At 42.6% G+C, this 13,666-nt stretch overlaps 1 protein-coding gene across 13 annotated transcripts in view; it reads right to left on the bottom strand.

Annotated features, from left to right (window-relative positions):
- FOXP1 (forkhead box P1) overlaps positions 1-13,666 on the bottom strand; it is a 540,709-nt gene that overhangs the window by 8,345 nt on the left and 518,698 nt on the right. For all 13 annotated transcript variants that reach the window (XM_019504753.1, XM_019504749.1, XM_019504755.1 and 10 more), the window contains 3 exons: positions 10,165-10,286; positions 8,110-8,179; positions 4,109-4,275 (listed from right to left, as the gene is read on the bottom strand). In XM_019504753.1, the coding sequence (XP_019360298.1) occupies positions 4,109-4,275; positions 8,110-8,179; positions 10,165-10,286 (359 nt within the window). The remainder of the gene's footprint in view (positions 1-4,108; positions 4,276-8,109; positions 8,180-10,164; positions 10,287-13,666) is intronic.

Below are 13,666 nucleotides of genomic sequence, written 5' to 3'. Positions count from 1 at the left end.
TGGCAATACTTGGCGGTTTTGGCAAAATAAACCCAAAAGCTTATGGGATCTTGTTCCTGTTTGATGTGAGTTCACCAGCTTTAAGGATGATTCAGAAAATTTGATTCTAGTTTGGGCTCATATATTTCACAAAGACAATTTAAAACCCAATCCAAGGTAAGTCCCTTACTCACAATAAGAATTGCTACCTTTGCAGATAACCACGACTGGTGGGGGGGCGTAGCTATGTACAGGGAAATGTAGACCCTTTGCATTAATTAAAACATTTTGCTCATTGCGTTTTAGTTTTTGTTGTCACTGTTGAAGCTTCTTTATTTGTTTTATGTGAAAAATTACGGCAGAACAATTTTGGAGAGAGAAAACAAGAGAGTCAGATGTTTTATGAACCCAAAAGTCTGTCAAGGGGAAGAGGGATTTCTACTCCATCTATGCTATAGTAGCAGCTCCAGGGATATTCCTCACATGTCAATGGGCCAGCACATCTGATCAAGCCTCCCCGAGCGTAGGGATACATATAAGCAGAGAGAAGAGTTGCCCACAGAAGTGGCTTGCACTGACTCTGCCAAACTCACCTGCTTACATGATAAACCTGAAAATCAGTACAGGCTCATTCAAATGCTCTTGAAGCTTTCCAAAGCAAATCCTGGCTAGCTTCATGGTTCTGCTCTGAAAGCAGGTGAAACTGGGCGGTTTTGACTGAGTTTCACTTTGAGGTTTGACTTTGTTCCCAGAAGTCAAAAACAAAACACAAGGAGTGGAAAGCCAACTAAATGCAACCCCACGAACAGGGTGGCTTGTGCTCAAATGAGACAAAGCTACAGTGTGCTACAAAAGCTCTTGTAGTGTTCCTCCACTGCACCTCCAGGTACTTAATTCTGGATCGGTGTCAAAGGAGCGAGTGTCTAGTTTGGAGGAAAGCCTACTCCTCAAATTAGGATGTTGGTCTGGACTATCCAAACCTCAAGTACAAAATTTGCACAGAAAACAAAAATAATCCAGCCCCATGTATGTTATTTTGGTTGCAACAGCAAGCTGGCATGTGAAAAGGAAAGTGTTCTGAATCAGAGATTATACAAACATTTCAGAAGCATTAGCAATGTGCATCTTAAAGAGTGCGAGAGGCTGGGGGGAGATTTTTGTATTTGCCAAACCAGTTTGAATTTCCATTTAACATCTCTCATAAAGCCTCAAAAGCTGGCGAAGGGAAAGGCAGCTACTGAACTCTGCATGGAAGGTAAGTGCTGGACAAAAAAAGATTTTCCCTTTCTTGTTTAGTAGCAGAATTTCAACATGCTCCTTTTAACTGGGTGTCCAGGGCTTCAGAAGGGGTTAACAATAAATAACCTTCCTGGATGCAGAGTTCCCTTCTTTTCACATTTGAGTAATTCTTTTGTTTGTCCACTCTGGGAATAGAGGAGTTTTTAATAAAGCTGACTGTTGTTTAAAGCCACTGTGTTCTGGTGGTGCACACAGCATGGAGTAGTTTGCTTTGTGGCTACCTTTGGAGCATATCAGGATGAAAGTGTTATGTCCCCAAGCTGTAATTATGAGACTACTTTCTAGTGTTTCAAAAGGAGGACAGGGGGAAAAAAAAAGTAGCAGTGGTTCAATGCGTCATAAAAAGGAAAGGAATGAATGGTAATAAGACTTCAGCTGAAGTATTATACTCGCTTAGCTGTCATGTTAACGAGGTCCTCTAAACCTTACGATAAAGTTGAAGGCCTAAATTATTCCCATATATTGGAACAGTTGAATAAGAAAAAAAACCCAACAACAATATGCATTATGGCACAGAAGTGGGGTTTGGAGAAGAAGAGAAAATGCCATTACAAAGTCTGCCTAATGGAAATAAGAGACTGTCTATGACATCTGGAAATCTGTATTTAGCAAACAGTGCAAATCCTGCTTCGGAGCATTTCAGACTGGAGGACCTGGACGCTGCTACCAGAGCATTACCCTACCGCATTTTTGCTTAAGCAAATGTAAGGGTTCAGCAGAGAACACATCGGATCAATTTGGGACTACGAAGATCTGCGTTTTGGGCAGGGGGTTGGACTCGATGATCTTCCGAGGTCCCTTCTAGCCCTCATGTCTATGAAATCTATGAAAACGCACAGCAAATGAACTGGCTGGTGGGCAGTGAAAATGAGGTACCCCTCCCTGGGATTTTTAACGTGCCGCTCACCTTGGTATTTACATGTCAAGAGATGACTACTAAGGGCACAGAGAAACGGTCACATTCAGGCAGGTTAATAGGAACTTAGTGTGTGGAACAGCTGCCTTGGACTTCCATATTAAAGGAAGGGTAAAACCAGAGCTTTCACTTACTCTGGGGTAATTGGGGGCCCACATTTAGGGGGCCAACAACAAGTCCCCCACATTGTTCACTCACATTGAACGTTTGCAAGAGCAGCAAAGGCTGCAGCTATGCATGGCTCTAGGAAACATCCTAGCCTACTCTGCACTACTAATCCGGCCACTTCGCAGATGACGAACTCTTAGGCGAAGTGAGAAGTACAAGAGCTATACTAGCTCTGAACCTAACAAAACATAAATTACCTGGATTAATGCAACGCTACAAATGCCTCTCCGTGCAAATCAGCCCAGGAGAAACCCTCGAGATAAGTCTTGTTCCCACCACCCTCTTCTCCTCTGCTCAAGTCCTGCATGGTCCTGGGCAGAGCATAACAAATGAGGACTGAAACCGCCTCAAGATGGATCCGTTTGTGGTGGCGCTAGAAGTATGTCACGTAATGCTACTTTGGGAGAAAGATAATTAATCCTGCACAAACAATCACTGCAAAAGCTAAACACATTACTTGAATGTTTTGAAGTAAATGGTAAAAGACAATGTTCCAATTAATTATTAATTAAAAATGAATGTTGCCATCTTTAAAGATTTTTTTTTCAAAGCACATTGTGCACTGATTTAAAATGCTGCAATATCAAAGTACCCAGAGCTTTAGATTCCTGCCACCCTCCCCACCCCCCCGACACACATTATGCAGGTGGGAAACTTTTTTTGCCATTAAATGCTAATTAGTTTCACAACTAATTACTATAGTGGTAGTAGGTTAATGTTTTCTTACTTTTTGATTTAGACCTACTTTTGTAAATCTCTTATTCAAATTACTTTGAAGTAAAAGGCTTCAAATTAGTCCCTTTTTTTTTTTTTAATGTGTAATGTGAGCTTTGGTAACTTGGCCAATAATTGTACGGTCCATTTTAATGAACAGCCAGATGAAACACAGCCCTGCTCTTGCATGCGTCCATTCGCACAGGTAGCCAACTTTACCAGATAGGCAGTTCCTTAAATTTGAGAACTACAGGTCTTATAAACTTGGGCTTCCTTTCCAGCTGCCAATGATCTGGTATGTAATTTGGGGGGGGAATGGGGGATTTATGGCTTTACAAATTCACTCTGTCACCCCATAAATACTGAACACACCCATCGGGACATCCCACCCTTCCTGACTTACCTTTCCTGTGCTAGCATGCTGCCCTACTGCCATTCACATTTCACATGGACAGCAATCTCCCATTACTTCATGCAGTTATATATGCACTCATTATACTGCCGTCTGTTGCTATAATGCTCCTATTAATTTTCCTTTTGATATTTTAAGAGCAATCTATAAATCATGCAGACCTTCACGTGCGCCATCATTAATGCCAAGCAATGCTGTTGTGTGCCGAATATTTTTTTAACCCAGCTAAACAAGCCCATTTCTACCAGTTCTACCCCCCAAAGCTTCTTTATTGCGTGGACTAAAGCAGAAGGGAACAAAAACTTCACAGAGCAACGTGGTCACCTCAGAGCATCTCGGTAACCCCGTGGTCTGGGATGTAAAGAAGAAAACGGCAAACAAGTTGACAATTTTATAGCTGTGTGCACTTGTCGGACTGGATTGAGCTGACTGCTTTTATGTGAAAGTTGGTAAATGGTTCTTTTATGTTCTATTCACCTAAACATTTTCAGAAACGGAGACTTCTACCATTGCTGTTTGGAACTGGGAATTCAGAAACAGTCCACGAAGAAGCTCTACGTTATATTTTAGCAGCCGTACGGCAACATGTCAACAAAGACATTTGTGTTTGCTGTACTTACATAGCTTGCATAGGGGAACGTCCTGGACTACTGTCACTCCCATTACTGTTCGTATGCTCCATTGCACCATTAAGCTCTTCCTTCATAGCAATGGCTAAATTGCCCAGAGCAGGATTTCCCATGGAAGCAGTAGTGTATAGAGGTATACTATTCTCAGCCATTGAAGCCTGCCAAGGACACAATAAAACAGTATGAAGAACCATGGCTTACATTTTTATACATGGCACGACACAGTTATTTCAAACCTCCTTTCTCCTCATTTACATGACTTGCAATTACTGATTTTAAAAAAAATACTGCATTTTCTGATAGGCAATACACTGATTCCACCAAGGGAAATTTCACACAATTTGCATCTGGATTTATACATTCATAGAGGTGCTGGCTATTGGCTCGTGAGAGAGGGCTGAACCTCTTGTTCCCCGTTTGGAGATTGCACCTCTTGGAGAAAAGAAAGTCTGCCTGTTCCATTTCCTGATGAAAAAAATCATTTTTTAATAAAAGAAATTGGTTAATCTGGAAAAAAAGGGAGAGAGAACTTGCTCAGCGGAGGATTGCACTGCCAGCAGAGTGAAAAGGGACACCTTAGTGGCAAGGTGTTATAGGCCTTATCAATGCACATTCCCCATTGAAGCCACTGGGGTTAACTTGTGTTTGCACCGGTGTAACTGAGAATTGAATTTGTCTCCGTGAAGCTTTCTGTAGTGCTTTTGCGTTAGTGAGAGATCTCTTGTACTTTACACGTCATGGTGAATTTGGGCAGAGTTTTCAATTTTTAACCCTCTTCAATAACCCTGGTATTATCTTAGGCATTATAGATTTAATAATGCCAATTAGACTGCCCCTGCTTTTATTTCCGGTATGATCTATACAGCATGCTGGACTTGTCTTTCTAAACAGGGGTCTTTATAGACAAGAAATGAATTGTTGGGCATCATCTTCCCTTTTCCTCAATTCCTGGTTGCTGGCATAGATGAAGTGCCAGCGTGGGCTCATTTGGATGGGGACTGTCTACCATCAGCTAACGTGTCTTTTGGACCAGCACTATCCCATCAGGTGGTTATGGGAACACAAATATGTCTTTTCAACTTTTAAAGCCAATAACCCAACCAAAAAAAAAAAAAGCTGCTATTCAAGGACAACTGTGGACTGGAAGGACAACCACCAGCTCTGAGCACAGTCTGCTCAGAGGCAGGGCCTTGTCTTGTTCTCTCCCCAAGCTGATTTCTTTAAATACTGCCCCATTGTTAAGAAAACAGTCTATTTTAACTTTTTGATTCTGCAAACAGGAAATGACATTTGATTGGGGGAACATCAAGATTGCCTCATATGTCCTGCACTTTGCAAAATGAGTCAAATTCTTCCCCCATTGAAATAACTTGTCATTGCCACCAAGGAATTTATTTGGAAAGAGGTGAAGCAGAAGCAGCACTTGCTGTGTTGGTTTTTATTTTTATTTTTTGGGGGGTGGGGGAGGGGTTAGCATCTCAGCAAGGAAGGACTTGTGACTCAAAGGCTTGGATAAGGAATATTGCCTGCAAAGACCAATAGCTGTTTGAACTGTTTTAAGGTCACGAGGCTCAGGCTGGGAGCCTTGCAAGCTCCAACTCTCAGTAGATGTCCACCATTTATGGTTTCTGTGCAGGCCTGGAAAGGAGATTCTTGCGCTTGGTGTTTTGGTCGAAGTGTAAAGAGCAGCGGCACATCAACGTACCAGAACAACCCTGCAATGCTAGCTGACCTGCTCAGAGCTGCACACTAGAAGAATGATGACTTTAAATGATGGGAGAAGGCTCAAGTCAGCCTTATTTTTTACCTTTGGAGAGGCCCACACAGGGGAGATTTAGGTGTGCAGCAAACAGCCCAGTCCTTACCAGCGGCATGCCAACTCTCATTTCACAGGACAGCCGCACCTACCCTCAGTGCCTCATACCTTGCTCTATAAAACTGCAAAAAGCTCTCCACAGACCACCAGGTCTGCAGGGGGAGACCTTGGAGGTGTCTGCAGGTAGCACTGCCAGGCCTAGGAAAAGAAAGGCCCTGTCCCACCTGTGAGTGCATGCAAGAGATGGACCTTTGCACATCATGCGGGACATGCCTACAAAAACCACATGGGTGTTTTTTTTTGTCAACTGTTGGCCATTTAGCTGCGCATGTCCATTGAGAGGTAAAAGTGAATCATACCATGATAACAAGCTTATTATACAAACCAGGGCATTTCGAATGTGTTATGCACCCAACAGCATTTTATGCAATTTTCTCTCTCTCTATTTTGCAAATGCTCAGAGCCCTTCTACATCACACAGTATGCAGCACTATTTTTGCAGAAGAAAATGGGAAACTTTTTCTATTTTTTTTTTGCTACTTGTCCTAAACTGCAAGAGAACAGTGGGGAAAAAGGACTCTGCCAGCATATGCGACTCCTAAAAGGACATTTTATTTAATTAACACAACAGAAGGTTATCTCAGGCTTGTGTTTATTAGAGAAATTCAAAAAGCCTCAGTAAAATGGGCCCAGAAGTTCTGCTCAATCAAGTTAGTTTATCTAGTGTCATTTCAGGGCACAAACATGCTACTCCCTTGAAACACTGGAAAATGAAAACAGTTTTGAGGGCATTACAAAAGGCAAGAATGGATGGCGATGATGACAACAACACGTTTTAAAAATAAAACACGAACAGTTCTGTATGATAAGCATATTAATTGAAATTAGTCACATAGTTAACAAAATCTGAAGGAATGCAGGATCATTTCATTTTTGCCTTTCAGCCTCCAGAATGTAAAATGTGCTTGTAATCTTAACACCGTTCAAGAGACAAAGCAGTCTTTAAAAAAAAAAAAAGTCACACTTCAGAAGACTCAAGGGAAAATAAGTTACTAATGAACGGTATTTACAGTTGCTTCATTTAAACATGCTTTCATTTGCTTTTCAGAAGTTACTGCATAAACTGAAATAATTAGGAGAAATGCAGAATGTCACTTCTTTCCTATTAATCTGTTTCTTGGTTTAAAAAAATTGCTTAAATTGCAAGTCTAGTAAATCTTCCACAAAATTTAATTGCCCAAACAATACAGTTAATCCACTGCACAGAGTTTAACCTTCAATTAACTTCTTGGGAAGGACCTCTCTAAATGTTTGGGGCTCAGTGGTGCACAGTTGTTGCCTACCTTGCAGAAATTAGCTACTGCATGTGTGGATCTTGTGGCAAGATTAAGGCCTTTGAAGTGATTAGGAAACAGTATGGAACAGGTGTGAAAACACATAGTGATTAATAGACAAAATCTAAAAAAAATGCACTTATGTCCTTATGGTGAACTCTGATTTCACTAGGGACTGCTGAGACACTCAAATAATTGTTACCGGGACCATGTCTTAGATGCCCACACAGACATGAATGCTGTGCATATACGTTTATCTGTATATGCATTGTACATTTTTTTCTGCCATGTGAAGTCTCTAAACAAGTCTTACCATTTTTGCATGCTCTAAATACAACACATCTGCCTTCCTCTCCTCCTTTATTTAGCAAACTAACATTTGTTATTTAACAATAATAGAAACACATGCAAAAATAGGCCTTAAAAGAAAGAGGGGGAAATGATCTGCTTTCTCTTTAAAGCCATGAACAATAGAAGGTCATGTGACACAGTATCCTCTCATTCAGCACATTAATAGCTGTGCTAGAGTAATTACACTTGTGGTATTTTTGCCTCAAGTGAAATTCTGAAATAAGAGGATGGAAATTATGATACTGCTGATAAATATTAATAAGTGAACTTTTAATTTTTTTGCCACAATATTCAAAATGCTAAGCATCTAGCTAATGCTGAAGCAGCCTGATATGTGTTTGCCTCCAGGGACTATGATGCTTTATGCACTTAAGAAAAAAGTTTAACGGAATTAAAATTTAATATCTAATTAGAGCAAGGCTAATATATTTTGAAATGAGTGGGGAAGACACACGCCTCTGTTGCATATTTGCTACAATCATTAATCTTACCTGTAAAGCAGCATTGAGAGGTGAGCAGTAGGTGTGGCTGGTCTGTATGTTTTTAATAAGAGAAGGGTTACTGCATAAGAAAAACATAAAAAGGAGAGTTAAATGCAACCATCTCATCTCAGCGGTGTTTCAAGCATGTCAATGTTTTTTGTTCCCCCACACCTGAAAAGTTACAGGTTGGATTGCTTTCCACAAAAACTCTCTGCTAATTCCTCAAAACTTTCATGTTTTAGTGAGTGGGGCTGCCATATATGCCTTTATTAAATATGGAACCCCATTATTTACAGCTCCTGAAGTTAGCGTCTTGTTTTGCAATGCCCCCGTTAAATATTACCTGTTGGCATCGGGTCTCTTTTTTAGCTGTACTCAATAGTAGCCAACACTCTTCCTGGCTGAAAGTCAATCGCTACACAAAGGTGCACTCTCAGGAGGTCACCATTAAAAGCATTATGGGAAATTTTGAATACTATGTAAGGGACATGATGTAGTAGCTGGCAACGGAGCCAGGTATACCTATCCCAGAGGACTATGATTAAGAAGGGACTGCAGAATCCTTCCTGCCTGACTCGCATTATTCCCTGACGCACATCTCCGACATTTGGGTGACTGGCTAGTTACCTCTCAAGGCAGTCTTGCTGGGCGGTGGGGGAGGTAATACGGCCGCAATGAAGTGGTTAGGAACATTAAAAGACCCTGTTCCATAAAACACACCCTGTCGTGACGTTTTGGATTGCTGCTTTAGACTACCGCAGCCCATCTGCGGTCGTTTTGCAGGAGGGGCCCAATTCGGATAAAATGCTAAGCATCTGCCTTGCGTCAAGGCAGGCACCCCCCAAAAAATCACTCGCCCCATTTGAAAAATCTTAAATTGAGTACAAGTCAGGGGAGAAAGACTATGGAAAGCAACCTTTCCAAGGGCCATTTTGTTTGTGCTTTGAAACAGAATGGAAAAATGGCCCGGCGAACCGCTCTTCACACCAACACCAGCGTGGGGCTCTGGAGATGTGGTCTTCAACTAAAGGGCAACCCAAATTGCCTGGGGAAACTCAGGAATATTTTAAATAGGATGTGTTAGATAGAGGTTAGCCTAATGCTTATATTCTTTACCGTAGATGTCCCTGTAATGTTTCCGGATAGCTCAGTAATTTTATTTTTCTGAGTAACCATTCCTATTCCTGAGCTTGGAGCTGTGAAACTAACTGATAACATCAAGGTGAAGCTTGCTTAAAAACCGATCTTGACATTATATTTGATCTAGAAGAGATACACATTTGGTCTACGCTGCGTCATAAACATTAAAACAAACGTGTCAAAGAAGCATTATCGTAGACATTTCTATTATTAGAGCAGGAACAAGCGAAATACGTGTAACAACCACACAATTTAGTTTCTTTAGCAGCCAAGGTGATGTCACTATTTTGTGAAATGCAAGTCTACATGAGATGGGTAAATCATGCAAAGCAAAGCAACAGCAGAAAAAAAAAATAAAAGCAAGTAAAAGCTCTTACTGTGCAACAAGCTCGCCAAAGTTTTCATCAGGGCAGTATTTTCGAGGACGGCCTCGTTGAATATGACGGCCTCGTTTAAACTCTTCATCATCAACAGTCCAAAAGGACCCAAACTCATCCTCTACTCTGATAAAGCACTTATGCAGTGAGAGGTTGGTGCGAATGGCACCCTGGGACAAGAGCAGCAGCAAAGGAGATGAAGTGGAAACAAAGGGACACGGGATTGGGGACAGAACAGACATCAAATACAGGGAAAAGGAAAAAGAAAATAAAATGCAATAAGCATAAGCAAATGGTTTGTGAGGGTTAATATGCATTGCCACCTAAAGCTACTAGCATGTGATGCAACAAACACCAAGCAAGCAGGGTCAAGGGTACTGGTGGGCACACAAACAGTAGTGATGAGATGCTTTTCTTTGTTTCCCTTAACTGAAACAATGTGAAACCACCTGTGTTGGGCTAACACCATCTAGCAGCCAAAAGCCTCTACGTTAAACTGTAAGCATGATCCAAGCTAGGCTAAGAAGTTCAAACATGGTGGACATACCCACTGATCTTTTGTGGCCTTCGTTTTTGGAACTCTGCTTCATCCACTGTCCATACTGCCCCTTTAACATTTTCTACTCGCACAAAACACTTGTGAAGACTAAGATTATGACGCACTGCATTCTGCAGCAAGTATAAAAGAAAAAACATTCAAAAAACTTTCTGAGAAAATGCTCAGCATTGTCCAAGAACAGCAGCACAGTCAGCTCGACAGTCCTTATTTTGCAACGTTAACTCGGTTCTCCCCTTGCCCCGACCCTCCCCCCCCCGATGGACCCCGGCTTTTACATCTTATTTTGCAAAGATAAAAATAAAAATCTCAAAACTGAGATTAGGCATTCAAGTTATTGCATCAATTATCCACGGTGGGAACCAGAACAGCCATTGGTTTACGTATGCACATCACGTAACAGCACATTTCATGCGAGTTAGAGAGCAACATTGCTGAGATATTTGCAAAACCAGTATACAGTTCGTAACAGAAACTTATCCTCTCCTGGAAGAGAAAACAGTTTAAAAGAGCAGAGAAGGAGTTTTTGTGTAAGTACAGAGGGCTCAGTTTAACAGGGGCATCGGAGCTGGAGTTTCTCTCGTGCCCCACAACTGGGCTACGTGAATCAGGCGTGGAAACCTCTTTTCGGATGAAGCACACGGACTAGGGGCTCAGAGGTTTAGCAGCAGCACCCCGCCGAACACAGTGCACCAAGTCGTGTCTTCCACTGCATGCTCATATATGGAAGTTGGCTCTCATTTCTGGCAGGCAGCAGGACTGCCTGAACTGAGCCTCTGCCAAGTAAACACATGAGGAGGGCTCTCGGAAACAAAGTGATAATATCCCCACAGCTGATCCCTCGTGGAGAGACTGGCTTCTCTCTCATGGGGGTTAGTCCCCTTTTATTAGGCAATTTCAGGTTTCTAATGGTCACACCCAGCGTTGTTAGACCTAATTTGGTCCTTGTGACGGATGGACCCAGACAGCCACTCTGATACGTGTGCACCTTTGCTTCGGTCTGACGTAGCGAGATGCTTGTCCAGCAAGAACAACAGAAGATGCTTCTCCTGTTTTCACTCTACCTGAAAATCAGGCTATTAGACAGCATGTGCTGTAAATCTTCCATGTTTTGTCAGTTTTCTGAGCAAATAAGCAATTGCAAAGCTACTTGGATTTGTAAATGAAACTTATCCTCCGGTGCCACTGAAAAGGCCCTGGTAACTAGGGGAAGGAGAATGGCTATTTGCTGGAAGTATGCAGGGGAACAAACTGCATCCATCATCGTTGGCACCACTGATCTAGTCAATCTGGTTGACTCGTTAGCAGGCACAATGCCAGCTAGACACATGGCCCTGGGTCTTGGCACCAAGAGACTAAATACTTTTGTGTGCGTGCATGTGTGTACATCAAGGCTGGATGGTGAAAGGAGTTCTAATCATGAATGTCTAAATCACTGTGCAAACAAAGGTTATGCACAGTGCATTTGTCATGTAAATTAGGAGGCAGTGATGTGTGCACATCTGTGAGGGAAAGGCTGGGAGCCTTTTGCTACCCTGCAGTTTCTCTATGTAGCCGTCCCCTCTCCCACTGTCACCCATCCAAGCTCCTAGGAGGAAACGACTCGGCTAAGGAGTATTCTGTAGCTTTCTGTATGTGATCCAGCGCACATGGGGGCTGTCGCATTTCTGCTGAATTATGAGCCATACACTTCTTATGCCTCCCCACCTCGTAGCCATACTGATCTGCTCGTGATCTGGTGGGGAAAATAAAGACTGGAAAACCTCTTCCTCTTAAGGCAGGGAGGGGAAGGTTATTTTGCACGCTCCACGATTCAGTGTATTTGGCAAAATGGCAATTTCTGACAAGGAAAATAGATGGCAATGCACAGTTTCACAGCAACAGGAATAGTAATTGGGCTGAGTCCATCTGTACTCCAAAGGCCCCTAATTCTGTCTTTTGGACCAGGCAGCACAGAGCCCTGCTGAGAGGGGCAGGGGTCCTCCTTGCTAGGGAAACCAGGCGCAGAACAGGGTCTCCGTGTGCATGCTTCCTGGTAAAACGGGCACATTTTCACATGTGTAACAGAAGAGTTGGGGTCAGTCCTGCCATGTGCTATAGTCATTTCCCACAGCGAAGCTGATCCTGCAGCCTCACTAAACCACTGACCCAATGCATACAGGTGGCCCGAAAAGTGGGTCTTTTGATTTGTTAACCACCTCTTTATACATAGTTGAACAGAATTATTTACATCGTCTTTTATATACGTGTAATGCTGGATGAATCATTTATGCCCAGATCCTGCTCTAGGGAAGTCAGTGAGAGTCTTTGGCTAGATGCAGATCTGGGCCTTACTGAATATACAGACAAGTCAAATATTTGTAAGGCCTTAGAGAGATGCTTTAGCCTCCCCTGTTTACATGATATTGCTTAGTGAATGTATAAAGGACACTTGGTTCTTGGTTCTTCTGCTAGCTACCAGTTTCATTTGAACAATACCCCAAACATTTCTGAGCCACACCTGCAGCCTCTACCTCCCGGCTGCAATTCAGTTTTGGCAAATTATGGGGGGAAGGAAGGAAAAAAAAAAAAAAGAGAGAGAAAGAGAGAGACTGCCTCTGACCTGTCAGAACCAGTTCAAAACGCTCCTCTAGCAATCTGCTTAACAGAAAAATTAGGAGCTATTATTGTAAGATTATATATTTACCCTGTTAAAAATAATTGTATGCAAGCCACTTTTTCAGAAAAATTACCCTGCATAAGCTTGAATGTGCTAAATGAAAGGGTTTGTTATTTTAATGACTGCTCCGTCTTTGCCATGCTGCACCCAGGGAAAGTGGTTCATCTGAAAAGGTGTTTCTTCCTCTTTCTTTTTGGAAGGTGTCTCCAGGATCCTCACCCAGGCCAGCGCATGACCTGCACAGCCACAATCCCGGTTTGGGCGACATCTATGCATTTACTGAAGATGAGCCCAGAGTCCGCAGTCAGCCCCTTGAGCTGGAGCAGACCCCACAGGCTTCCTGTCATGGTGGTCCTGGGCTGTGTTTTTAGCCCCTAGCACAAGTCAGAGCAGCTTGCAGAATGAAAGCCCCACAGTGCTTCAAGCAGACATCTGTTTTTAAGAGCAATGGAGCCCAATGACTGGGCTACATACCCATTTAGCTACCGGGTGTAGGGTCCTACATTGTCTTCCAGCTCTTATGAAGCCATGGAGGGGATCAGAATTTGTAACATGTTCTAGTAAAGTTTTCCTCCCCTTCTAGGGCACACACTGATCCTCCGCACAGCATCGGGAGACCCACTGGTGCCTTTGGGAGGATCAAAGGGCTACCTGCAGTTGCTCTGTATTTGTGAAAACTCTCTTTGCCCCCTTTGCTATTGACACTCCCTTGTCCCCAGGTACATGCTTGTGGCAAGTATGACCGAAACCAAGCGACTCCTGCCATTCTAATATGATGCGCTAAATTGATTCCCAGAGATTGAGTAGGGAAATGTTTGACCGGGGGCTGTCCTG

Source organism: Gavialis gangeticus, unplaced genomic scaffold (genome assembly GCF_001723915.1).
Source record: "Gavialis gangeticus isolate Ggan-Ray unplaced genomic scaffold, GavGan_comp1, whole genome shotgun sequence".
Classification (NCBI taxonomy): Eukaryota; Metazoa; Chordata; order Crocodylia; family Gavialidae; genus Gavialis; species Gavialis gangeticus.
The sequence above is the reverse complement of the archived record's forward strand: the minus strand, read 5'-3'. Positions and strand labels throughout refer to the sequence as shown.